At 47.1% G+C, this 26,962-nt stretch overlaps 3 protein-coding genes and 2 non-coding genes across 6 annotated transcripts; 4 read left to right on the forward strand and 1 right to left on the reverse strand.

Moving 5' to 3' along the window:
- Positions 1-3,287: 3,287 nt before the first annotated feature.
- Positions 3,288-12,150, reverse strand: NFKBIL1 (NFKB inhibitor like 1). 2 transcript variants are annotated; one of them, XM_068559046.1, is made up of 4 exons: positions 12,060-12,150; positions 10,645-10,921; positions 4,246-4,467; positions 3,288-4,065 (listed from the first exon to the last, which is right to left on the reverse strand). In XM_068559046.1, exons 2-4 carry the CDS (start codon positions 10,907-10,909, stop codon positions 3,479-3,481), a joined length of 1,074 nt encoding a protein of 357 aa, XP_068415147.1. In that variant the 5' UTR covers positions 10,910-10,921; positions 12,060-12,150; the 3' UTR covers positions 3,288-3,478. The 2 variants fall into 2 exon arrangements, with proteins under 2 accessions (XP_068415147.1, XP_068415146.1); XM_068559045.1 differs by lacking the exon at positions 12,060-12,150 and adding an exon at positions 11,323-11,472.
- Positions 11,930-14,553, forward strand: ATP6V1G2 (ATPase H+ transporting V1 subunit G2). Its single transcript, XM_068559049.1, has 3 exons — positions 11,930-12,551; positions 12,826-12,926; positions 13,440-14,553. The coding sequence occupies exons 1-3, from the start codon at positions 12,470-12,472 to the stop codon at positions 13,611-13,613; spliced, it is 357 nt and encodes a 118-aa protein (XP_068415150.1). The 5' UTR covers positions 11,930-12,469; the 3' UTR covers positions 13,614-14,553.
- A 1,555-nt stretch (positions 14,554-16,108) lies between these two features.
- On the forward strand, positions 16,109-26,958 carry DDX39B (DExD-box helicase 39B). Its single transcript, XM_068559043.1, has 11 exons — positions 16,109-16,197; positions 17,455-17,797; positions 18,563-18,690; positions 18,984-19,076; positions 21,372-21,555; positions 22,642-22,760; positions 24,836-24,967; positions 25,744-25,853; positions 25,954-26,098; positions 26,239-26,386; positions 26,736-26,958. The coding sequence occupies exons 2-11, from the start codon at positions 17,587-17,589 to the stop codon at positions 26,750-26,752; spliced, it is 1,287 nt and encodes a 428-aa protein (XP_068415144.1). The 5' UTR covers positions 16,109-16,197; positions 17,455-17,586; the 3' UTR covers positions 26,753-26,958.
- LOC137774303 (small nucleolar RNA SNORD83) lies at positions 16,944-17,021 on the forward strand. The gene has a single exon (XR_011075831.1). It is a non-coding gene; the product is annotated as a small nucleolar RNA SNORD83 (small nucleolar RNA).
- On the forward strand, positions 21,607-21,683 carry LOC137774304 (small nucleolar RNA SNORD83). Its single transcript, XR_011075832.1, has one exon. It is a non-coding gene; the product is annotated as a small nucleolar RNA SNORD83 (small nucleolar RNA).
- Positions 26,959-26,962: the final 4 nt, after the last annotated feature.

The following is a 26,962-nucleotide window of genomic DNA, read 5'->3' on the forward strand; positions in this document are numbered from 1 at the left end:
CAGAGGCTCCACCTCTACTGGAAAAGGAATGATGCCCAAACCTATGCCTCCAGCAGCCCCAACTTTTCTGTCGGGCTCCAGACGTGCTCACTGGAAATCTCCACCTGAGTGTCATGCTAACACCTCAAACTCAGCAGGACTTCCTTGAGTACTTTATTACTCTTAGCAGGTGCACCTCCTGTCATCACGTGTAGTTGGTCCTTGTCTGTATGTTGTTTCGTTAGACTGCAAGCCCTATGAGGGCAGTGACTTTATGTCATTTATATCCGTTGCCTAGCAGAGCATCCTGCTCCTTTCAGGTGCTTAATAAAAATTTGATTGTATGTCTGAAATTAACTCATTTTCCCCTTAGCCACACTCCTCCTTGGTTTAGGGTATCATCGTCTTTCCTATGCCCTTGGCTCAAAACTTGGAGTCACCTAAGACTCCTCTTCCCTCACTCCCACCATCCAATCAGTTGGCATGACCTAACGACTTATCCCTGTCAAAGTTTATAAAATCTGTTCCTTCCTTTAACGCCACTTGGAGTTATTGGGACCTAAGTAGAAAGTACACAAGTTTTGGAGTAAAATGAGTTTGATGCTAATTCCACTACTTTTGAGCTGTGTGACCTTAAGCAAGCTATGGTATGTTTATGAGCCTCAGTTTCCTCATCTGTATAATGGAGATCCACCACGTCCCTTTTGGACAGTTGCTGGCAGGATTCTGACATTAGGAAAAGGGCTTGACATGGTTAACACATAGTATGTGGCCCCCAAAATGGCAGTTATTTTTATTCCTTGTCTGTACACCTGCAGCACTCCCCTGTACTCCCTCTTCTTCACAGCTGTCACAGTGCCACTGCCCACAGATAAGGTCCAAATCCCTTACCTTGACATTCTGTGTCCTTTCTTCAGCACATGCTCCCTCACACCTGTGCTTCATCTACCTCAGGACACTTGTCTTTCCTGTTTTCTGACTCCTGGCCTCTGCTCAAGCTGTTTCACTCCTCTCTGGGGCCCTTCCATTCCCCCTCCCACAGAAATCCTACCCATTCATCAAATGCCCGCTCCTCCCTCAGAGACCCCCGGGTGCTTTCAGCCGGAATCCACCTCCCCTTCCCTTTTTTGCACATCCACTGTACCTTACTCGTTTTTACTCAGAATGCCTGGAATCAGTTGATTAGGTATGGGCCTGCCCCCCCTATTGGATGGCAAACTTGAAACAGAGTTTGCATTTATCATTGGGCTATTTGATGCTCAGCTGAACTGCACTGAATAGAGTCCCTCCCAGACCCTTCTAACTTAATCCAAATCTGCCCCAACCCAATCCCCCAACTGACCCTCTTCAATCTCACTGGTCTCATTCCCAATCCCGTTTCTCTAACTGAACCCCAACGCATCCTCCTCTGAGAAGTGATTCCTCTTTCCAGGTCTAGAGAGCGAGATATGCACACTCCTACCTCCCCAGTGTTTCATGGTAGGCACTGAGTCACCCCTTGGGGATCCCTGGTTCCTCCTCCCCACCCCCACCATGGAGGACAGGATGCCTGCCGCCTGGCCCCAGGGGGTCAGAGGAAGCCAGGGCCTCTAGGGTTCAGTATTTTTATCAGCCTAGGAAATTAGAGACACAGAAGCGGAAACCGTGTGGTCAGAGAAAGTGAACAGCCCTCATCTCAGGGGAACCCCCAACAGGGCTGGGGGCCAGACACCAGGGAGAGACGTTGAAAAGAGCGAGGTCTTGGGGGCCAGGTATCAGGGCTTGTTTTGCTTTGGTTTTATGTGACTCTTGCAGAAGGGCAAATGATGTGCTTAAAAACCAGACAAAAGTCTGCTGGACGAAGGAACAAATATGGACACCAAAGTTTTCTGTTCTTACCTCTCAACGCCCAGCTTAGGGGTCCTAACCCCAACCCCGCCTCCGCTCCCAACCTGAGCTCTTTGCATGCCACTTCCGAAATCTCCGGCCTGTGAGAGGAACCGGACGCCTGGGTTGCTCACAGCTCGCAGTCTCTTCTCTGAATCACAGCAGCTTCCTCTCACAGGATCTTTCTCACCAGCCCTTCCTCCTCCTGCCCCCTGAACATCTGCCTGGTCCCTCGGAGACCTGGGGCCTCTTGGCTCTCTGTCTTCTCCAAGGGTCTCACACCCGCCCCATGTTTCCATGCTTCCAGAGGCTTCCCCTCCCTGTCACCTCTTGCCCTCCACTTCCACTCCTGGGATGCTCCTGTGTAGACCGGCATTCCATTCCAAACCTGAAAAATAAGTTCTGATTCATGATTCTCTGATGCAGACAACATGCGGACTGTGCACGTGCCAGCACATGCCTGTACTCTCCTTAGTCCTGCCCTTTCTCTTTGCTGAGTTCCTTCTGTGTCCTGCTGGTGGCGGTGGGGTCTGGTGCTGTCTGCAAACTTCCTACCCCAGTTCCCGGGAGCTGAAGTGGGGACTGAGTATGAACAGTGGAAGGGAGGGTGCCCTTCCCCACCCCCCGCCTTGGGAATCCTGGACCCTCTTCCTCTACCCTCCAGGCCCTTTCCTCAACCTCAGGAAAAGGGGATGTTTATCTGGAAGGCCAAGACTGGGCTGCCCAGAGATGAAGCCCAGGTTTGGGATGGCGGCAGAAGCTCGATGGAGGGAGCCGAGAATCGGGACCCTAGAGGAGGAGAGACGGGACTGAGAAGCTAGAGGAGAGGAATGGCCTTGGGTGTGGATCCCTGGTTGCCCAAGAACAGACAACCCAGGTTACATAATTTGGCTCTTTCCGCCTCCTTCCCCTGCTCCTAATTTTAGCAACCGAAATTCCACTCCCCCACAGGGCTCTTCCTCCATCCTTTCTGCTTCCATCCCCCATCCTCCCACAACCTCCTCATGGTCCCCCAGCTCCAGCTGCCCCCAGTTCAGATCATTCAGTGACTCAGCAGAGGGAAAGCCCTGTGTTGGGGGAAGGGGGTGTTAAGTGGGGAGGAGGATGTGGTTCTGGCTGGGGAGGGGAGGGAAACTGGTTTTGTTCCCCTTTTTGTCTCTGTTCACATCTACTTCTCCAACCGCTGACTGAAGAGTGGAGAGGAGCCCAGTGTAGGGAGCGGAGAGACTGGAGGGCAAGCTGGGCCTTCTTAGGGCCACCCTCGTGGGCGGATGGGCAGGCAAGCAGGGGGCTCCTAGTCTCCAGCTGAGGGCACGAGTTAGGGTGTGCGTGCATGGTGCAGGTGTGCAGGAGCTGTGGGTTTGGGCAGGTGGAGTGGGAAAGGAGATGTTATGGGTGATGAAAACCACAGTGATGGAAAAAGGCAGAGGAGACACCGGGAGTGAGATGTGGAACCAGGTCTTATTAGGAAATGGCAGAGTCAAGGAGCAGTGGTGGTGGCCCGCATCCCCCCACCCCTGCTCATTACAAGTTTTGCTCCCGCCCCACATCCTCTGCCGTTCAGCACTGGTCTCCTGACCTTACCCTTCTTACTGCCCTGCACTTCCTGCAGTTTCTTGCTCTTTCCCTGGGGTCACTTGAGGGCCTCCGCATGGCGATTCAGGGCCTGAGAAAGGGCTGTCACAGCTCCCATCACTCGGCCCAGCTCCCAGGTCTCAATCTGGCTTCGGAATCGTTGCAGGAAGCGGTCGGGGTGCCAGCGGACCTGCTGGACCCTCAAGTACCTCCTCAGAGCCCCCTGCTCCTCCAAGGGAGGGCCCCTGGCCACCAGGGCTGCAGCCATGGCCTCTGGGTCTCCTCCGCCAGGGCAGGGCCAGGGCACATCACCGAAGCGCCAGAGTCTGCCCCTCCCTGCTCCTCTGGGGTGCTCTGCCCTGGGCCCGGCCCTGGCTGGCTCCGGCACTCGATCCCCAGGAGCCTCCTGTGCCCTCCTGGCTCGGCTCTCACGCAGTTCTTCCTCCTTGGCCCGGGCTCGCTCCCGGAAGAGCCGCTGCTCCTCCTCCTGCTGCCGCCGGCTCTGACCGGAACCCTCAGCCCGTGGGGGTCGGCAGGCTCCCTCTGCCTCACGCTGTTGCGGGCGCTTCTGGGCATGTTCCCGGGCCATGCGATCTGACCAGGCTGAGAAGGACTCGGGTTCCTGGGTCTCATGGGAAGCATCATCTGTTTGGGAGGGTGGGAGGTGGTGGTCGCAGAGGGGCCATGAGAAGGTGACAGGCAAGAGAGGTGGGGCAGCACAGAAGAAGGGACCATAGGAAGCCGGTGGGAGCATTCGTGGAGTGGGTGTAGGAAAAGCAGCCAGTACGGAAGAAGGGCGGCTGTGGATGGAAATGGATTCCTTACCTTCAAATCTCCCAATGACTTCCTGCCACTCGTCCTCCAGCTCTCCCTGCAGCTTCTGTCTCCATTCCCGTTCCTTAGAGGCCTCATCTTCTTCCTCCTCTTCGGCAGAATCCCAGGGGGGTCCCCAGCCCAGAATTTGCCCTGGGGTCTCCCCATCCTTATTCTTTATTCCCATGGCAGAGGGACAGCGACTCAGCAGTGGCAGGAAGAAATCCGTGTAGGCTGTTTGTGGGAGAGCAGTGAGCAAAAGTTAGCTGGAACTCTCACTCCTCGGTAGGGCCGCCATCTTGAATCCTACAGGTTACTTACTCTCTTGGTCTTAGAGCAATGAAAGGGTTGCCCACATGGATGCCTCCTGGGTGCTAGGAAATCACCAACACTGACAAATATTTATTGATACTTTACCACATGCGTGATAAGTGTGGTAGTTTAAAATATCCTGACCTGTGTCTTCACAAACTAATTTAGTGTCCTGGGAGCTCTACTACGTCAATGACATTTTCTGGTCTGCCTCCAGCCACCTAGGGTGATGTCAAAACCCTTTGACTATGTATTCCATTTTTGGCTTGAAAATATTGTCACTTTATACCTCTCATTGTGCTTCTCACCCAAAACTATGTTCTCCAGACTGGGAAAATACCTGAACACTCTGATTTGTACCATTCTAAGTATACAAATACTTAATACTTTTCTTTATATCGCTTTTCAATAAGCTGAGTAAGATAAATATTTTCAGGGGAATTTCTCTCAGCCAGCCTTAGCCAGGGGATGCTGGGAGGGGGACGGAGAAGTAGAGAGTCCAGCCCAGTAACGAATTTGAGCCATAGAAATGTTCCCAGCAGCAGAGCAAACTCTTTCCAAATGACTGCTGACCTAGGGCAGGGGAATGGGGCTGAGATAGAGGGTTCCACTCAGGGCCTGGCTGACAGGAGGCTGGGGGAAAACAGGAGAGGGACTGACATTCCTGAGCTCCCCTCTTCCTGAGCCCTGACCTCAACGCATCAGCTGAGTGCCATGCTGCTCTCCTCACTGCCCACCCAGCACCCTACGCCTGGCCAGCCTGCCACCTGCCACGGTCGCCAACCACCTCTGCACTCTCAGGACAGAGCAAGATGAGTGAGGCACCCTCCCTTCCTGTGGACCTAGTTTCTCTCCCTATGGCAGGAAGAAGTGGGCCGGCAGTCTTTAGATCTTTATTCAGTAGTGCTAGAACATACCGGCTACCTGGCAAAAGGATGAGAGAGAGGAAGGGTTGTCCTGTCACTGCCAGGAAGGCAGAAGAGAGAAGGGTCCAGCCTTGGCTGGCCAAGGTCCACTGCCCCCACCCATCTCCTGGCACACCTGAGCATCACCCAACCCAAACCACATCAGAACGAGGGGTGGGGGCACTTCTCTTTAGTACTGACATGACCTGTCACAAGCCCTCCCAACTTGTCCCTCCCAGCAAGTACCTGGTCTTGTCTTTCAACGGCTTATATCCCACCAGGGCTCACAGCAGGTGTGAGGGTGGGTGGAAGGTTTTTAAATTCATAGGTTTGAAGGGGTAAGGCCTCCAACTATAAAACATCGTGAGTAAAATCTGGTACAGAATATTAAATAGCCACTAAAAATTATGTTTGTGTGTGGAAAAAGCTGGCTGCAAAACTGTACATAGGATCCAATCACAACTCTGTGAAAAAGAGACCAAATCCCATGCTTGAAATAGATAGACTGGATGGGAATATGTAAACATTCTAGTCTCTGGGTGGTAGACTATGGGTGGCTTTCCTCCAACCTTAGCTGATATTTTAATGTGAAAGGGACATAATTAATATGAAATTTTCTTTTCTTTTTAAAGACTAAAGAATAAATTTAATCACTGTTAACAGTTTGCTGTGGTCCCTTCTAGTCTTGTCTTGGTTTATATAAACACATAATGCACAATTTCTTTTCAGTTATGCGACCATACTACTATATATTGTTTGGCAACTTGCTTTTTTCATTTTAACACCTCATTTATATTTTCCACAGGAGTATACACAGTCTACCTCATTCTTTTTTATGACTGTGTAGTGTTCCACTGTGTGCATGAAACAAATCTTCCCACCCCCAATAGAAAGACTTTGTTTCCAAAAATGATCAGTCTTATGTGTGTGTCTCTGTGGACTCCTTACAGTACTTCTGTGGGGCAGGTTCTCAGAAGTGGAATTTCTGAGTCAAACAACATGTGCAATTTTGCCAAACTGCTTTCAAAAAGTTTGTGCCATCAAGAATATATGAGCACCTGATGAGGTTATAGCTTTATCACTTTCAGGAATCTTTTTATATATGCGATAAAGAACATTATTCAATTACTCTTGAAATGAACTAGGTAATTATCAAAGTTAAAAAAAAAAAAGAATATATGAGTGCCTGTGTTATCCTTTACCAAAGCTGAATATCCCCAACCCTTTAAATTTTGCCCATCTGATAGATTAAAAAAATGACTTTATTAATGAAAAATTTCATATTCATATTCTTTGTCTACTTTCCCCTGGAAATTATACATGTACATATGAGAGCTCTTTATATAGTATAGACACCAACCCTTTGTGTCTGTGTCACGTATATTGGAAATATTTTCTCCCATCTGTCTTTTCAAAATTGTAATGTAGTTAAATCTGTATCAATATTTTCATTTTACAGCTTTTGACTTTATTTCATTCTTAGGAAGGTTTTTCTCCACTCCAAGATTATGCCCTTCTGTGTTTTCCTACTATATTTCTAGAAATATAAAAAAAGGAAAAAAGTACAAAGTATAGTATGATAAGCAACCCTATTCCTACCACAAGGTATGTTAATATATTTTCATTTTGCAACATCATTAAAAAAAAAACCATCATAGATAAAGCTAAAGTTTTCTTTGATACGGTCTTCCAAGTTTTATTCCCCCCAGGGAAAACCCTCCCATGCATTTCCTGTCACATATAGGTGTTTAATCTGCTGTAATTTACTTTTAAGTCAGGTGTAACGTAAGACTATTTTTCTCCAGAGAAGACAAATGGTCCAGTATCGTTTATTAAATAGTTCACCACCACCCCCTCCAGTGATCTGAAACACCAACTTTACCACCAATTTAGCAGTATAGATCAACTTTTCCCTTATGTTCTTTAATTAACATGTTGTACTTTTATATTGGGAAAAATAAATGTGAAAAAAAAGCTTTGTGGAGTAAAAATGTACTTCTTCTTAGTGATGGAAGCACTGTTCTTCTCCTCCCCATAATGAGACATGATTTCTACATTAATGAGATGTTCATACTAATTGGTACAAAACACTTTTTAAAAATGCCGGACCAGAAGTTTATATTGAGTGACAACTGAGACACAGGAAGAAAAGGTAACAGTGGGCAGGGTGGTTGGAGCCGGCTTCCAGGAGGAGGTGGGGACTTACACTGGGCTGTGAAGGGAGAATAATCTAGCAAGGTGGAAAACTTAGTAGGGCGGACAGGAAGGCGACAGGCAAGAGGCAGATAAAAAAACAAGCATGTTTGTTGAAAACATGCTTGGGGTCACTGAAGACAGAGTCACGAAGCAGGAGTCTCGGGTTTGTGGGCTCGCCGTGGGAGGTAAGGTTGGAAAGCAAAGAGAACATAAACCGGACAGCTCAGTCATCTGCAAAGCAGGGCCACAGCCTACTTCTACTGAGCAGATCAAAGTGGGTAATGGATGGGAAATGTCTAATACTGTGCTGGCACAGGTGCAGTGAACGTTACATTTAAAAAAAAAGAAAACAAACACACGAGCTGGCTTTGGACTTATTCTTTTTGCAAAGACTGTGAGAAAACAACCCCGTTTCTCAATGTTCACTCATTCTTGCTGTATGTAGAGAATGGCTATTGTTGGACTAAGGTGTGTTTATATGGGGTCTCTGACAGCTAAGACCACCTCCCCATGAGGTGTTACCAAAAGCCTCAAAGGTAGTGGCCATTCACTGGCATCTCACTAGGTGTGACAACCCAGCCCAGCCAATTCAGCGTGAACTGGCACATCCCTTAACATGGGAACTGAAGGGAACCTACCCTCCCCCAGGAGATTCTGGGTCATTTCATCTGTTCAAAGGAAATATCTGCATTTTAAGGCAGAGTGGTCTCTAGAGACAGGCCTTTCTACCAAGGAGTTAGAAGGCCACCTGGTGGTAGGGCTGGCAGGGGACCAGGAGGAAGGAAGGCCTGAGAGGGCTAGGGAGTGACCTGAGTGTAGGTGAGATTTCAGCAAGGTCCTGAACCTTCTGGGCCCTGCTTTCCTCATCTGTAAATGCAACCATAATGTCATTCTCACATGATTCTTAGAATTCAGTACAATGAAGGAAGCACCTACCATACTGTAAGAGACATTTCTGTTAGTTAAAAAGCCTTAATTGAATAATACAAGAATAAAAATAACAATACTTATCATCTAGTGAGGACCAAAACTGCCAAGTGCTTGCCTCACTTACTCGCCACAACCTCCATTTTAGAGAAGCAAATTAGGTTCATAGAGGCTAAGCTGCATATCCCTGTCACACAGCCTGTAAGTGGCAGAGCTGGAGCTTGGATGGGGTCTGAGGTCGGCCTCAGGGCACTCTGCTCTGTTGCCATGTACAATGTCAACTGTCGAGTTAGGTGCCTGCGCTTTGTAAACCTCCTCTCTTTGTTCTCAGTTAAAAAAAAAAAAAATCTGAACAGGGTAGCCTATCTCACTTATGTTAAGGGAATTAAAGAAAAGGGGATTTTTGACTATATGGGGGAGGTTTCGGGGATGTGGGTGAGGTTCCTGTGTATTCTTGGGGAGCTGGGGGATGATAATAGCAATCAAACTGAGTTCAGGTTGTTCGTCCCAACCTAAAGGTTTTCATCTAATGTTCTTATTACAGAAGGAAAATCTCTAAAAGGGGAAAGGGGTTTCACCTGTTATTTTCCTAGGAGGGCTGTACCTCTGCAGAGCTGTCTCTGCTGCCACTAATGTATCAACAAGTCCCCATCTGAAACCCTCAATATCAAAGGCTTTCCAGAATGCAGATATTTTTGGGATTTGATAGAGTTGATCTGAAAGTATACATATAGTTGGCCCTCCATATCCTCAGGTTCCACATCCGCAGGATCAACCAACCATAGACCTAAAATATTCAGGAAAAAAGAGTTCCAGAAAGTTCCAAAAAGCAAGACTTAAATTTGCTGCTTCCCTGCAACTATTTACATAGCATTTACATTGTATTAGGTATTTTAAGTAACCTAGAGATGACTTAAAGTATACAGGAAGATGGTTTGTAGGCTATATGCAAATAGCATATCATTTTATAAAAGGGACTTGAGCATCTGTGGATTTTGGTATCTTGGGAGGGGGATCCTTGAACCAATCCCTCTCGGATACCAAGGGACAACTGTACACTGTATATTATGTAGCCCGGGAGAGACTGGGTAGCCCCAGTAACCAAACACGTGAATGTTTCTGCAGTGAAACATATGAATATTGACATCAGTAGGATAAAAACATCATAAATAGCCTAGCTTTAGTTTATGTTAGGTTTTGTTACCAAATGAGTTTGGTGGCAGACTGATGAAAAATGTTTGGTTCTCAGAGTGTTTCTGAGTTTCAGAACTGTGGGTGAAAGAGTATGGGTCTGTTGATAACCACAGGAACAATGGCCAGTATCTAGAGTGTTTATCATGTGCCAAGTGCTCTAATTATGTACTGTGTCAGCTGATTCTCAAAACATGTCACAGCATGGGTGCTTTGAACACAGGCGTTATTACTGTATAATTCTATAAAGTATCTCACAGGTTAGAGCATAGGCAGTCTAGTTAGGCTGTCTGGGATACAACCCTTGCTCTTAATAGCTGTGTGACTTTGGCAAAGTACTTAAACTTCTCTGTGCTGTTTCCTCATCTGAGAAATGGGGGATGATGTTAGTACTTATACCTTCATAGGGTAGTTGTAAGGATTAAATGAGTTGCTTTGTGAGAAGTGTCTGGCACACAGCAATGGTTGCTATTATTTAATTTTGCAGATGGGCAAATGAAGCATCAGGCAAGTTTAGAAACTTACCAAGAATACACAGCTATTAAGTGTGGAGCTGGGATTTGAACCCAGGCAATGTAACTGCAGAGAGTACCCTCTATCCTGCTTTTCACACTACAGGCAAACAACCAGTCAAGAGACAAAGTACCTACTGATCTAGAGAGATGTGTAATTTGAATACTAGTTGCTGTTTGGGGAATGTTGGGCTCTTCAGACAATGGTAGCTCAATAATGTAAAGGCACAAATGACAGCCACAAGCCAACTTGGTCAACTATTTCCCTAAGTCCCATGACCAAATAACTAGCTTATTTTTCAACCACTGGCCTTCATCTCAGACCCCACCAGTTGCTCATGACCTTGTTCCCCACGAAGCAGACTCACCATCAGGGCCCTGGCGGGCAGCAGCATGCAGCGCCGTGTCCCCGTGGCGGTCCTGGTGGGCAGGGTCAGCCCCAAGCCGAAGAAGCAGGCACAGGGCAGGGGCATCGTGGCGGGCGCAGGCCCGGTGCAGTGGTGGAGGCTGCCCAGCATCTACATCAAGGCCTGGGTGTCGCTGGAGGAGGGCTTGGGCCCGGACCAGCCGTCCTGCAGACAAATAACGACGGAAGCGACGCTCTCGGCGTTGGCGACGGGAAGTGGAGGCCATGGAACTCTTGGGCTGAGGAAGAAGGATAAACAGGCAGCAGTCAGGACCCCAGCCTTGGATGGTCCCTCCCCCTCCATCTCTGACACTCCCTCTGTTTCTCCCTTCGGTTCCCCATTTCTTCTTACATTTTCAGCAAGAGATGAGGCCAGTCCTAACCCTCATCCCTTTACCAGGTGATAGGTTTGAAAACAATTTTGAGGGGAGCTGGGGTCACATTTTTTTTTTAATGTGAAATTTGAGAAAAGGATAAATGATTACTTAGAGGCTCATTAGTCCAGGTAAATTTTTAATAAAGGACTTTGTTATATAATAAAGACAAATAGAGACTGATGGGGGAAATTTTTATCAATAGAAATCTGAATTTTAAAAAGTCACAATTTCAAATAATGATCTAGAAATTGAATATAATGTACCCGGCAGACAGATGTAGAGGCTTCTCCCTCTGGGACTTGGGGGGAGGGGTTACTCATCAGACCTGCCCCCCGCCCCCTAAGTACCCCCGGAGCAGTAGGCCCGAAGCCTGTGTTTAAGACGCTCCGAGGAAGGGAGGCGGGAAGGGCGGAGACACTCTAGACTGACGGAAATGGCGCAAGCCGAGACGCAGGTAAAGGGCGGAAATGAACTGTGAGGCGCGTTACCGGATGTCATTCCTCCCCGAGGGGGCGGGAGGTGTTTCCTTGGCCTTAGCCTCCGGGGGGAAACTAGGGAACTTAAGATAAAGGGTCCGTCTGAAACCGGAAGACTGGACGACGGGCGAGGAAAAGGAAGAGCAAGGGCTTTTTCGAGGTTTAACCCCGCTTCCCCCTACTGGGAGGAGAGAGGAGATGGTTCAGTGATAGGCGAAAAGATGAGAAGAGAGAGAAAACAGGGGAGATAAAGACAGGATAAAAATCACAGTGAAAATGAAAAATCAAAACCACAGTGAGGCCAAGAAAGGGGCAGATCATAAAAGAGAAAAACACAGGAAGCAAAAGACAAGGAAAACAACCGCAGGACAAAGCAAGTGAGGTGAATGGAGAAATTTGGAGTTGGGAAAGGTGTAGAAAAAGGAGATGGAAATGGGAGGGAGAAAAAGGAAGAGGAGTTGGAAGAATTCAGAGAAGCCCAGCATACTCTATTCCCAACACACCACGCATGATAATTTCCTTACCTCCTCACCCCATTCTCAATCCCTCTATGCCTCCTTCTCTCTCAAATACCCCTCTCCTCTCGGCCCCTGCCCCCATTCCTAGACCTTCCAACTGGGAAAGCCCTGCACCTACTGTGAAGTTAGCAGGCAGCTTTGGACCTGGTCTCTGCTGCCCCCAGGCGGTCCTTCTGGGTACTGCCAGAGTGAGAGGTGGGAGAGGAGGACCAGCCATCAATGGGAGGATCAGTTTGGGGGAGACACCCGGTGCAGGAGGCTGAGCGAAAAGGGGAGCACTAAGACCCAGGGGTAGTGGAAGGCTGCAGCAAACAGCTGGAGGAGGAGGAGGAGTAGGCGGTGTGGGGGGAGGGGAAAAGTGGGAGCCATCTGGTACCTTGGTAGCTTCCGAAACGGCATCGGTCATAACGACAGAAATGGCCAGTCAATCCCAGGGTATCCAGCAGCTCCTGCAAGCCGAGAAGCGGGCGGCTGAGAAGGTGGCAGATGCCAGAAAGAGTGAGTCTCCTTATTTCTCCCTTAGGAATCTGGAAAGAAAATTGGGGGTGGAAGGACAGCAAACATTTGAGTCCTTAGGATAACCCAAGGCTGGTGGGGCGGGGGGAGGGAGGCTGGGGGCGCTTATTAGGAGGAAAGAAATGGGTGGGTGTCAGAATCTAGTTCTTGGCTGGCTGAGAGAAGGCACTAACGTTTTGGGAGGGACTGACCCCTGCTCTCACATTTTGTGTGTGTGGGGTCTACCCCCACTTTCAGCCCTTTCTCCTGCCTCCAGGGAAGGCCCGGCGTCTGAAACAGGCAAAGGAGGAGGCACAGATGGAAGTGGAGCAATACCGCAGAGAGAGAGAGCAGGAATTCCAGAGCAAGCAGCAGGCAGTGAGTCGTAGGGGAGGCTGGGATGGGACCCCAGGGTGCAAGTTGGTGGGTATATCTGGTGAGGTGTGTACAGGGTGATTCCACAAGAAAATAAGGTAGTAAAGGGCTGAAGGGGACCTGATGAAGACCATGATATTGGTCAAGCTTTGTGATGTGTAAGAGAGTCTGGGAGTTTTGAAGGACTTGTACAGCTTGTGGAGGTGGGGGGGATTGCCACAGTCTCTGTAGAGTATGATGATATTTGGGGTGGAGGGCAGAGTTTTATGGGCATGGGTGGTGAGGTGGTGGGGATGGTACGGTCTGTTGTAGGATGATGCTGCATGTCAGGTCTTAGGGGAGAGGGCATTATGTTGGTCTCTTCAGTGTCTAGATGTTTCTATGGATGGGAGTGGTTTTGGAGAGGGCCTTTCTTCCTGGTCTTGCTCCAGGGTCCTTCCCTCCACATGCGTGGATGCTTCTTTCTCTGTTTCTGCTTTCTCCTTTCTCTTTTCCACCCTTTCTCCCACCCACCAGGCCATGGGCTCCCAAGGGAATCTGTCAGCTGAGGTGGAGCAGGCTACAAGGCGCCAGGTGCAGGGCATGCAGAGCTCCCAGCAGAGAAGCCGCGAACGTGTCCTGGCCCAGCTTCTTGGCATGGTCTGTGACGTCAGGCCCCAGGTCCACCCCAACTACCGGATTGCTGCCTAGGACCCACCCTAGGGCCTGACTCCTCCTGCCAGTTCCCTCCTGCAAAGAAATCCCCAAGTGAAAATCAACTCCCACCATAATCCTTTCTCTCCCTTGCATTCCCTAAAAATTCTAGGAAGCAGGATCCAATAATTCTCCTGTGAAATTTATAAATATCCTGCTCAGACCTGAATCTCCTTATTGTTCTTTCACTGGGAGCTTGGAAACTGCCAAGTCACCCTCACCCAGCCCCTCTGTGAAATTTGTAGCATGGAGAAGTAGGGATGCGGAAAACACTCTGACTTCAGAGCCTGGCAGGCTCGGGTCCCTCTTCTGACCCTGCCACTTGCTGGCTGGGCAACAAGAACAAGCTACTTAAACTGTAACCCCAGTGTCCGTCACAAGGTTGGAATAATAATAATAATGCCTACCTTGCAGGGGTGTTGCATTGATTAGGAATCATTCTATAAAGAGCCTAGCATGGTTTCCAGCATGTAGTAGCTGTGATTCAATAAATGGCAAACCTGTGATATTATTACTACTCTCTGCCCACCTTCCAAAACCTAAACACAGCTGTTTTCTCACTTCTGTCTGTGGCTTTGTAATTCTACTCATTCATTCTGTGACCCTAAAAATTCTCTAAAAAATTGGTTCTTCCCACCTCTCTTTCCCCAAAGACCTTATTATCCCTGAAAAGATGAAATGATGGCCTCATTTAGCCTCTCTTCTGTGGTTCCAGGAAGATGTTTGCATTTCTTAGCCTCTCTTTTTGTCTCTGTTAAGTTGGTCTCTCTCTTTATTGGATTTCCCCCTTTTCCTGTTTCCCCAAAGACCCATCAGATGCTTATTACTGCTTCCTGAGATCTAAAGTGATGCTGTGTCCCGCATGTGCATGGCCTTCCTTTCTACATCCTCAACACCTTACTTTCCCTTTGTAACAATGAAAAAGTGTCAATAAAATAATTATGGGCAAATCAATTGCTGGGTGGAATCAGCCTCCTTTTGCTTCATCATTTCTCATTTTCAGTCACTCTTGTTCCTTGTTTATGTATTCCCCAAACACCCAAAAGGTGTTGGAGCTTTGAGAAACAAAAGCAAATGGTACATTATTTTTTCTCTAAAGTGAGAAACACGTGGCTCCTCCTTTGTGAACCTGAGGACTATAGATGGTAACTGTAGAGAAGAGCTGGGGTGTAGGAACAAGCACTCTGCCCCTTACCTTGCTTTATTTTCCTTCATAGCACCTATCGATACTTGACATGTTCATGTGTTGTCTCCCCTGTTATGTGAACTCTGTGAGGACAGGGCTGTTCACTGCTGTGTCCCCAGATCTTAGGATAGCACTTGGCACAGGACAGGCAGTTGATAAATACTGTTGAAAAAGATTAATATTGTGGGTTTGAAAAACTGCGCTTCTGTAACATCATCCTTGGATCACTGTTATTTCTTTTGGCCACAGAAAACGAGCCTACTTCACCAAGCACTCGAACCAGTGAGGTAATCTGTAGTGTGTATTTATTAACCAGACTCTTTAAGCAGGGAGTCAGGATACAGTAGAGAATAAAGAGGTGTTTACATCCTGGCTCTGTCACCTTATTAGCTGTATTACTTTGGACACGTTGCTTTATTTCTCTGAATCTGTTTGCTTGATATAGCATGGGAATAAGGGTGCACCTTGGTATTAAATGGTTAAGTGTGATAACAGGTAAAGGGCCAAACGTCTGTTGTCAGTTTTGTTAAGTCACATCTGACTTATGTAGCATACAAAAGCGGGGCGGGAGATATCAAATGTTTCATTCAGGAAAAAAATCCAGGCTGAACCAAGGGGATATTGGGGGCAGGGCTAAGCACATTCTGGTAGAATTAACAACATTTGTAAAAAGTTATTTAACCCTCAAGCCCTACCGTTTATCGTTAACATTTGGGGCAGAATCTAGACCCTGTCCCCCACTCAGTGGATTCAGAACCCCTTCCTGATTCCAGCCCACGCCCACGAACCTCAGGGCCCTTAAGGCATCAGCTACATCGGCCAACATTACTTTAGGCAAATGCCGTCCACCGGCTCCATGGCTGGGGAAAGGGTAGGGGTAGGACTCGTGAGCACGACTCACTTCCCACACCTGGGGCCGGTTGTTCCCTAGCTCCAGCGCCAACGCCCCCAGGTCACCTTGACTACCGGGCCAAGGACCCCGTGGGAACTCGAAATCCCGCCACCTTGGGTCTTCCTGCGCCCATGGCGGGGTGCCCAGAGAGAAGGCCTGCGTTGCAAGAACGTAAATGAAGAGAGAGGCGTGGAAAAGAGCAGGACAAGAGAAAAAACATAACAATGGGGAGGATGCTAGTTTCCTTTATGCCTTTTGTTACTGGTAGTAGCGGAGAAGTTAGACGTGGCTTAAAAAAAATTTTTTTTCCACACAGGCATTTTCTAAAGGCAACCCAGGAGCGCGCGGAACTATAGAACCGTGGAAGGTCCTTCTTCCGGTCCCTTACGTCTGCGCGGTCGTAAGGCGGGAGGCCGGGGTAGAGGGAAGCCGGGAACCGGAAGTGAAGGCAGGTTCCCTACTTCGTCGCTGTTGCCGCCGCCATACGCCTTCGCCTTGCTCAGGTAAGCTTTGGCCTTCGGCACCATCCGCCTCCATCTGCGTTTCTCTGCGGCTATCCTGTCGCACGGCCTCCTGATAACCATTGTACAGGCTATGGTCTGGTCGCTGGAGTCTGATTGGGTCGTTACTTCCATCACTTGCATCCCTCGAGATCAAGAAACTTCGGGGGGAGGTAGGGAATCCAGGGGGGCCCAATCCAAGATGGTGGCCCCGGCGCCATTGTGCTTCCTTTGCTCCTCGCTCTTTCGGTGGGCCCCTCGGTTACCTGAGAACCCAGCGACAGTGAGAGGCGGCGCTAGGCGTCTTCTGGTCCTGGGCATTTGCAGAGGGCGGGGCTCTTCCCACTTTCCCGCTTATCTCTCGGTCCGCGGTGGGAATGGAAGGAGTACCGACTTGTGGGCCTAGTTGGATTTTTCTCACCTCGGACTGCCCACCATTATCTGGAGTGTTTTCCAAATGTTTACGAGTGGTGTCGTTGTGTGTTTTCGGAAATGAGTTACACCTAGGAGTAACATAACGGTGATGGGAGGTCACTTGGTAAAGCTTCTGTTAGCCGGAACGAGGATACATCTTTCTTAACTACTGTGTTTTTTTTTAATTCATCGTATGATGGAGGAGTGGGTTTTTTCTCGGCCGAGCCATTTCTCTAAGCCCCTCTCTCCGCCATTAATTACACAAGGATTTCTTAAACGCCAGAAGGAGGTTATTGAGGAGTGGGAGGCTGGAATGCCGCGAGAGGTGGATGGCAGCCACATGATGTTTTCATTTTGAAAAGTGAGCGCTTTGCGTAATGACGACCGTAATCTGTCACCCTTGACTGATGGCTACTGTCGACACCTTGAGATTATAGGGAAAGCACAAGGTCTTCCGTTGAGGACTTTTCGTTTTGTCACTTTCATTTCCATTCTCCATTTTAAGTCATTAATAGTGTTCTGTTTTTCAAACATGTATTTTTTTTTCTTGTTACTGTCACAGACCAGGAATTTATAAGTCGGTTTTGCCCTTCCAACTTTCCGGTTTCTGCTTCTCTGATCCTGTCTTTTTGGGAACTTATGTCCTAACCACTTCCCCTGGGCCCACTTTTCCCATTCCCTGTATTATGTTTGCCTTTCGCTTTTATGTCTTGTCCTTCTTTGTTATTTTTTTTCCAGGAAAATGTTTCCTAGTTTAGGGAAAGTGGAAAGAATGTGGGGATGGAAAAGATGGTGAAGGCTCTGCTCATGACTGATGAGTTTTCTCTCTGTTTTTTTTTTCCCCAGCTCTTCTGTCAGAAACTAGTGTGTTTCTTTTCCTTTACTGTTCCTCAAGCCCCCACTTTCCTTCTCTGTCTTCCCTTATTCTGCGTGAACTCATCCAGAGACCCCTCCCCTTCTCCCCCTGCCGGCCCAGTTATGGCAGAGAACGATGTGGACAATGAGCTCTTGGATTATGAAGATGATGAGGTGGAGACAGCAGCTGGGGGAGATGGGGCTGAGGCCCCTGCCAAGAAGGATGTCAAGGGCTCCTACGTTTCCATTCACAGCTCTGGCTTTCGTGACTTTCTGCTCAAGCCAGAGTTGCTCCGGGCCATTGTTGACTGTGGCTTTGAGCATCCATCAGAAGGTAAATTTTCTGTTGGGCATGGAGTATTCATTAGGGTCTTTAAGGATACAGGAAACAGTATGGTCATAGTCCTTCAGGTGATACAGATATATATTCAGGATAGATCAGGAAATAAGTACCAAAAACTAATTTAGCAATAGAAGAGGTTTATATAAGTTGGTCTTTCATTCGTGATAGCATGTAAGTGCTGGTGATCTAAAAGCAACTTGGAGTGGCTTTTTTTCTTGCCTGTTTTTAATTTTGTCTCTCTGACTTTTAATTTAAAATTTCCAGAGAGGAGCTGGTTGGACCCTTGGGCTAGGCCAACTCTGGTCTCTGGAAACCTTTATGGCTGGTCTAAGGATGGCTGGCTTTTGGGTCAGTTACCAAGTTCTTCATTTTGTTCAAGGTTGTTGCAGGCTTATGTGCCCCAAAGCATGACAATCTAAGTATGAGAAATGGCCTGTAGCAGGCACTCAAAATTCATGGATTGCTACAGATTAAGGAACATTCAGACAGAATCAGGAGCACCTAAGGCGTCCAATTGGTAGATGCAAGAGGGTTGTTAGCAGGACTTTGGGCCCTGGAGCTGGAAGAGGCTGTGTTAGAAGGAACTGGGAAGGTCTGATTTGGGAATCACTTGACTGAGAGGGCAGAGAGGTAGAAAGGGTCTGGAAATTGACAAGAACAACTTAAGAATTGAGTGGTGAGAAATGGGTTTGGCCTGGTGGAAAAGGTGGTGGAGTTCTCTGGAGACTAATTTATCTTTTTTTTCCTTACTTCTAGTCCAGCATGAATGCATCCCTCAGGCCATCCTGGGAATGGATGTCCTATGCCAGGCCAAGTCAGGCATGGGAAAGACGGCGGTGTTTGTGCTGGCTACACTGCAACAACTGGAGCCAGTTACTGGGCAGGTACACTTGGGGAGAGACACTTGGGGAGAGTGCTGGGGAAGGCATTTTGGCTAGTAATATTTAGGAAGGGTATTTTTGTCTCAGCTACATGATGCATTCAGAGCCAGGAGTGCTTGTTGTTAAGATGACCTTTATCATCCTTGACCAATAACCATGAGAGTATTCTGTAGTAATCACGGGGTTAATGATTTAGATCCAGAATTGTAGTCACCTGTGATCTGCTGGGTGTGCTTTTGTGACATACCTGGTGAAGGGGTATACTGTATGTGTGTCTCCATCTACTTCCCCCCCAGGTGTCTGTACTGGTGATGTGTCACACTCGGGAGTTGGCTTTTCAGATCAGCAAGGAATATGAACGCTTCTCTAAATACATGCCCAATGTCAAGGTAAGCCAGGGTAAAGAGACCTGGGGGAGTGAGGGTGTGGGGAGTTGGAGGCATTGGAGTCTTGTTAGATCAGCAGTCTTCACATCCCACAGGTGTTAAATAGCTATACAGAAGTCTCAGTTACGTGTAGTACGTAGTAAGTTTCTGCAACTTAGGTGTATAAGAGATTTATATTCTAGGGTTCATTTGGGTATGCATTGTACTTTCAGAGATGTCTGCTGTATTTTGATTTTGGAGAAGCTTTATAGTTTGTCTTGGTTTTAAACACGTTCTATAAATATGTTTGTGCATTGTGTAACCTTGATATTCAGGGTGTGGTTCCCAGACCCGTGGTTTCAGTGTCATTTGGGAGCCTGTTGGAAATGTAGATTGCATGAGTTCCACCTCAGTCTTACCGAATATGAATATGTGTTCTGACAAGATCCTTGGGTAATTGGAGTTTGAGAAGCATAAACATATGCTTGATGTATATAACTTTGTACCCTCCTTGGGTGGAAAAAAAACAGTATTTTTGTTCAGATTGTTGTAATTTTCCTCATAATTGATTATTAATTTACGTGTAGAACTAGGAATGTGTGAGTAATAGCCCTAGACTAAAAGTAATTTGTTTAAAACCAAAGTAGTAAAAGTGGTATCTGTGCCTGGTAAAAGTGCATAGGTAATCCAGAGGGCCTTATAATGAAAAGATTCTGTTCTCCCGTGTAATCGTACTTCACAGAATACCACTAGTTAACTTTTTTTTTAAGTTCTGATGTTCTGTGAAACCAAGTATTAGGAGCTGTTTTCTCAGTTTGTCAACTTAAAGACCTTTTTGACTTTTTCGTGAAAGATTATTTAGCTTGTTTACACTTTTTCTCCTAGAATTGGAAAACTGTATTAATTTAAATTTTCTAAATATAGTCAAAGCTGGTGTGTGTGTTATGTATGTTTGTATTCTTATATTGTCAGTTTCATTGGGGTTTACTTTCTGTCCTTTTAGCAAGCAGTCTTGTTGGTAGGTTGATTCTATAAGTTGAAAACCAGGAAACAGTTTCCATAGTTAATGACTGTGGAAACATTTGTCATTGAGCTCAGTAGAGGACTAGGATTGCACTTCTTCCTGTATAGGTCTGACTCATCACCTTGTGGACTCAAAAGAGGATGGTCTTGGTGTCAAGATCAAATATAAATTTTCATGACATAGTCTTACTTTTCTTTCTTTTGCTCAAAATTATGCTTCAGTGATTTGTTTAAGAGGTTGGGCTAGTTCTACAGAATGTCTTACCTCTGGGTTTGTCTGGTTACTCCCTTGTGTTGTTTTAACTTGTTCTTCCCTCCCAGTGTTTCCTATAAACTGAGCTTCCTTGCTTTCTTTCTCTCTTTCTCTTTCTCTCTCTCTCCCTCCCTCTCTCCCTCTTTCCCTCTCTCCCTCCCTCTCCCTCCCTCTCCCTCCCTCTCTCTCCCTCTCTCTCCCTCTCTCTCCCTCTCTCTCCCTTCCTTCCTCCCTTCCTTCCTTCCTTTGCTGTGCCACGCGGCATGTGGGATCTGAGTTCCCTGATCAGGGATCGAACCTGCGCCCCCTGCGTAGGAAGCGTGGCGTGTTGACCACTGGACCGCCAGGGAAGTCCCTAAACTGAAATTTATATTTGAAAGCTTAACTGGTACAAGTAAACATTTTTGGTTAGAATTCTTTATAGATGATGCTATGTATCTCCTGTTTTGTTGCAAACCTGCTTGTCCCACAGTTAATGGTTTTAGATTTACCCTAGAATTAGGGTCCTGACAGTCTGATCTTTCCCCCTTGAAACTAGAAAGGAGTTTTTGGTGCTATTTGAGAGAATATAAAGGCCCAGATCCTCAACAACCATTCCCCTAATGGTTTTAACATGGAGTAGTATATTTAGCCTGAATCAGTAATTTCATAGGGTTTATGCAAAGGAGTTTAAAAATCTGGGGTCGTTTAGGAAAACTTGATGTCCATGAGGTTTTTTTGGTACTTGATACTTTGGTGATTTCTTGCCGTCCTCGTTTTTACGGTGAAGCCTGGCCTTGGGGAAGGAAGATTGTTAGATTAAGTCAGAACTAAATGCTGGTCCTCACTGCCTCAATCAGCCATGTAGTTTAGGGCAGGTCACTTTTGTTTCTTAGGTTTAATGTTTGGGGGATATAATAATTTTAGATTAGGTGATTTCTTATGTTCCCTTTAGCTCCGAAGTGTTCTAAGACTTGGTTTAGAGTAAACTGAAAGGATGGGAACCTTGGGGAGGTTGAATTCTTTCCTTCCTTGTGAGATACTCTTGTCTCCTGTGTTGGCAGGTCGCAGTGTTTTTTGGTGGTCTGTCTATCAAGAAAGATGAAGAGGTGCTGAAGAAGAACTGCCCGCATATCGTCGTGGGGACCCCTGGCCGCATCCTAGCCCTGGCTCGAAATAAGAGCCTCAATCTCAAACACATTAAACACTTTATCTTGGATGAATGCGATAAGATGCTTGAACAGCTCGGTGAGTAGCAGTGCTGGGACTGGGCTAGTGATCTGGGAGTTGCCTTTTGGAGCCAAATGATGTTTATTCGATACTGGAGCACTTTAGTGCCAGGACGACTCTTAATCTATCACCCATGACTGATGGCTCTGGCTTCCCTGGTCAGTCTTTGTTAGGCTTTTTAAGCATCCTTAGTGATCAAGGAGGAAGGTGTTATGTTCTTTCTTTTGGTGATGTTTATCTTTGAGAAAAGGGACTTTGCTGATCTTGGATATTAGTCACACCACTATTCTCCTTTGTAAAACCCTATAGTGGGTGTCATAGGGGAGAAACTTGAGCTGAATGAGGAGACAGTCTACTCTTTTTGGCATCCTCAGCTCAGCATATATTGTCAGAATTCATAGCTGAATAGATCTCTAGACTTAAGTTCCAGAATTAACGTGGAGGGTGTTTGTGGGAGTTTGTGTGGTGTGGTATTCTGGTGTGCTAAGTGGGGTTAAGGAAGATGTTTTGTAAGAACTCAAATTTGGTGAATGAGAGAGTAGGGATCGACATAGCCCCAGGGATAAGTCATTCCAAATGATCTTTGGCTATTCTAGATGGCGAGCTATAAGGTGGGCTCCAAGTAGAGATGTCATATTTGCCTGACTGGATAGGACAGTGTGATCCAGAGGAAGCATGGAATGGACTCTGACAGCTGGAATGTAATAGGTGCGCGATATTTGTAGACAGTTGGAGCTTGGGGAGAGAGGAATAGGGAGAAGGGCCTTGTAAAGCATTTTTCAAAGGACTTATCTTTGTGAGCCTCTGCAGTGGGCTTTATCCCCATTTTTTAGTTGTGGGCTTTGGGGTTTCATCTGATTTCTTGTGTGGTTAAAATACACAGCTGGACCCTGGTCCCAAATCCATTGTTCTTTCCACTGTGTTATTCCTATGGATATGATTATATGGTGGTTGGAGAAAACAGAGTAGAGAGAGGCCTGAGGCAAATCTTCCCCTGAACCGAGACTCTTGCTTACCAACAGTCTTTACCTCATTGGTAAGCCTGTTTCTGGTCTTTGTTTACGGTATATGCTTCTCTTCTACTATAGTTTCTTTTTCTTGTAGACATGCGTCGGGATGTCCAGGAAATTTTTCGCATGACCCCCCATGAGAAGCAGGTCATGATGTTCAGTGCTACCTTGAGCAAAGAGATTCGCCCAGTCTGCCGCAAGTTCATGCAAGACGTAAATACCCTTCTACCTTCTCTCCCTCCACTCCCCGCCCGCTGCCTCCTCCCCCTCCGCGCCCTCTTCCTCCAGACTCCCTTGTCCTTCAAGCGCCAAGAAGGGGGCACATGCCCATTTGGGAGTGATGACTCCTTGAAGAGACACACAGAGGCAGAGACAGTTAGTGTTAGGGTCTGCGCGGGCGCCAGGGAAACTCCGGAAGACTTGGTCGGGTTAACGTGAGAGCGGGAAGTGTTCGACTTTTTTTTTTTGTAATCACAGCGTTTTTGAACCTCTTCTCCCATTTGGGGGAGGGCAGGATTTTCTGCCCTACCACCCACCCATCGTCTCCTACATACTCCCTACAGCCACGCACCCTCAAGGTGGCATCGAGCATACAACCGGAGCCTTCTGCTCCCCAAACTCATAACGTCCCGGTGGCAGGAGAGCAAGAGAGGGACAGACAGATGGCAGGGCATTGTCCAAAAGAAGAGCAAACAGCACAGATGAATCCGCTCCCTCCCCACCTCCAGGGGTGGGGGCCTTTGGCACCTCAGTCCCCGAGTCCATACTCCTTCCCACCCGTACCTCCTCCTCGCACCCATCCGGAACCTTGGTTGATGTGAGCCGGCAGCAGAGAAGCACCGTGGCGCGGCGGGGGAATGCGGACGGCACCCGGCGGTGGATGGCGGCAGCGGAGGCCGCGGGGAACCTGACCAGGAAGCCGAGGACCAAACCAGCCTCTTTTTCCGTTCCCGGTTTTTTTCCTGAACCCAAGGCGTGCCGTGTTCCCTATTTCCCTCCATTTGTGTTGGTGGGGAGGGGTGTTCTGAATGGGGTGGTAGATTTTTTTTCATTTTTTAAACACTTTTTTTTTTTTTTAATACTTGGATATGGGAAAGGTAAAGTGAGGAGCTCCACTTGGATGTAACCAGGTGGGTGCTAGGGTCTGGGGCTAGGCAGGGCCGTTGTATAAGCAGTGGAGTGTGTTCTTTCCCTCCCTGCTCTGCTCCTTCCCATGGGACCAAAACTCTTCAGCTGTACTTGGGGCTCAGATTAGATCTGAAAGAAGCCATGGAACTTCTCTTTGGAAAGCCTACCTTTGCTAGTCTGACTTCTGAGATTGGGCTTCTGGTTTTCTCGCATGACACACACATCCTTTCCCGAAATCTTGGACCCTGGAGTTTTATGTTAACTATGTCTTCAAGTTAGTGAAGAGTGCTAGGAAAGTTGGGCTTTGGAGTTGAGTCTTGGGTCAATTTTCCCTTTTTTTTTAAAATGTTGCCTTCCTTCCCTTCAAGGGTTGTGTGTGTATATGTTTTGTTTTGTTTTTAAAGATGAGTGAATAACTGCTGCTCTGAATTTGCTTCTTAGCACCACTTAATGATACCTTCCACGTAACAGTATAGGTGGTTTGATTTTTAGTTGAGACCAGTCTTATCTAAAACTGTTTCCTTGTGGTCCGAGGGCAAGTTGTTGCTCATCTTGCGTAATTTTTGCTTCTCTTTTCATGGCATTTTGACTTATGTCCACTGAAGCATTCTGATCTTCCGCCTTTCTAATGGGGATATGGAAGACGTCCACCTTTCTAATAGGGATATGATTCTCGTAGTTGACAGCATAAAATGGAGTAGTCCTTGTCCTCTCACCGATATTAAACCAGCTCTGATGGCGTTATTCTGACCTCGAGTCACTGTTTCCCATCATTTCCCAGGTGTTTGGATCATGTTCTTTCTTGGAGAATCACCTCCCATTGTTTTCTTTCCTCCACCACCACCATTTGAGGTAATGGCATCTTGCCATTGGGTGGTTGTACTGTGTCTTTTCCTCCCTGCAAAGTTTCTTTCCCGTGAAAATTTTCAGTTGGAAAATCTTAAAACTCAACTGATAGGAAGGAAATTAGATCTACTGTGGAAAAGACCACATTAAAATGTGGGTATTTTTGGGGGTGGGGTTGGGTTTCCAATCTCCTCTCTTCTCCCCATCCCGCCATGGGGTGTATTGGAGATCAACTTCCTCCACCCCCCCAGGTTTAACCCCCCCACTCTGCCCTCCTCCCGTTCCCCACCCCTTCCCTCCCCCCTCCCCCCCAGCCAATGGAGATCTTCGTGGATGATGAGACGAAGCTGACGCTGCATGGGTTGCAGCAGTACTACGTGAAACTGAAGGACAACGAGAAGAACCGGAAGCTCTTTGACCTTCTGGATGTCCTTGAATTCAACCAGGTCAGTTGTTCAAGGTCCAGTAGGGAGAATGAGCACGTCTCCAACTGTTGCAGAAACCTCTATAATATATCCTTTTATTGAGGAAACCATGTGTGTCGTGTGAAAGAGAATGGTGGAGAAAGTCTCTTAAATGAAAATTCTATTAAATGAGAGAAAAATGTCTTTTGGTGGCACTGAGCGTGAGCAAGGTGGGAACTGCTTTTCCATGGCTGGCATAGATATTCAACAAAATAAAGCTCAAATTATAAAATCCTTGAAGAGTTTTAATAAGTTGGTGAAAGTGCAGAAATACATTAGGCCTGTTAGGTTCTTAAATTTTATTTGTTTCTTGTACTACTTACTAAGGGAGAAGTGTTCCATCACTTTACCTGTTGTGTGATTTGCTTGCACTAAAAACTACTTTCTAGAATTAGGGTAGGTTCTTATATTTGATGTTTTGGTGAGTCGGAGTATCGGTCGTGGTCTTTCCAGACTTTAGTTCAAATTTTTACCACTCATGAGGTGGCTTCATCCTTGTCTCCTAATATGTCTGGTAATTTTAGTTACTGTTTTCCATACCTTCTCTGCAGCATGTCTGTCTGCTCAGGAAAAATCAGAGCCAAGAGGGAAAGGCTAAGTAATATTTAGAGCAGAAGAGGAAATATGTGATGGGGACTAAGAGGAGTTCTTTTAGAAGAGTGTAATTACTGAAAACTCTTGGACGTAATCTCTCTCACACACACCCACATGGACGCACATCCCCCCCCAATCTTATACGTACACACACACACACACAGGTGGTGATATTTGTGAAGTCTGTGCAGCGTTGCATTGCCCTGGCCCAGCTCCTGGTGGAGCAGAACTTCCCAGCTATTGCCATCCACCGTGGGATGCCTCAGGAGGAGAGGTGAGTCAGAGATGGGGAAGATGCTTTGTGTCCTTGCGAGGAAAAGAGACCCTTGAGAGTGAGGAATCTCAACATTTTTCTGCTTTCCTTTCTCACAAAGGCTTTCTCGGTATCAGCAGTTTAAAGATTTTCAACGACGAATTCTTGTGGCTACCAACCTGTTTGGCCGAGGCATGGACATTGAGCGGGTGAACATTGCCTTTAACTACGACATGCCTGAGGATTCTGACACCTACCTGCATCGGGTAAGCCCCACACCCGGAAGGTATCCCAGGGTCCTCTCCCACCCCCTTAGTTTCTTTATTCATACCGTACATCTTCATCCCTCCTCTTGGGTGTCTTCCTTCTTTGGGGTCTACCAGTTCTATCATCTGTCTTCTTCCAGGTGGCCAGAGCAGGCCGGTTTGGCACCAAGGGCTTGGCCATCACGTTTGTGTCAGATGAGAATGATGCCAAGATTCTCAATGATGTGCAGGATCGCTTTGAAGTCAATATTAGTGAGCTGCCTGATGAGATAGACATCTCCTCCTACAGTGAGTAATGATCTCATGAAACTGGCTCCCCCAGTCCTTTAGGTTCTCCTTGTTCCTTAGTGGGTTTTTTCTTAAAGCCCCTGGTGCATAGTGGGCACTTGACAAATTTGTCATGTGTTTTCTCCCCCGCACCCCCATCTTGATGCTCTGTTGGGATGTTTAGTTGACCTCTTTATGGGGTCTCTTCTCATCAAATTACTTCTCATCGAAGTATTTCTTTCTTTACCCCCAAATGTATCCTCTGACCCACACACTGCACAAACATCTGCATGTGTTTCAGAGGGGCCTTTTCTACCAACCTAGCTTTTTCGTTTCCATACATTATTCTAACTGCCATGTTTTTCTTCAGTTGAACAGACGCGGTAGAGGACTCCCCACCCATTCTGGAGTGTGACAGTCTGCTCCTCTTCAGGAGATGATGCCAGGCGTGGGGATGAAGGAGACACTGCTGCCGCCTACCCTTGACGACCCCGTGCCCCACCCCATGGCTTCCCTCTTTTGCATCGCCACCACTCCTAAACCCCCATTTCCCTGATTTGTCAGAATTTTTTTTAACAAAACTAAAAAACACATGCA

The sequence above is a fragment of the Eschrichtius robustus genome, chromosome 12, assembly GCF_028021215.1.
Source record: "Eschrichtius robustus isolate mEscRob2 chromosome 12, mEscRob2.pri, whole genome shotgun sequence".
NCBI classification, from domain to species: Eukaryota; Metazoa; Chordata; class Mammalia; order Artiodactyla; family Eschrichtiidae; genus Eschrichtius; species Eschrichtius robustus.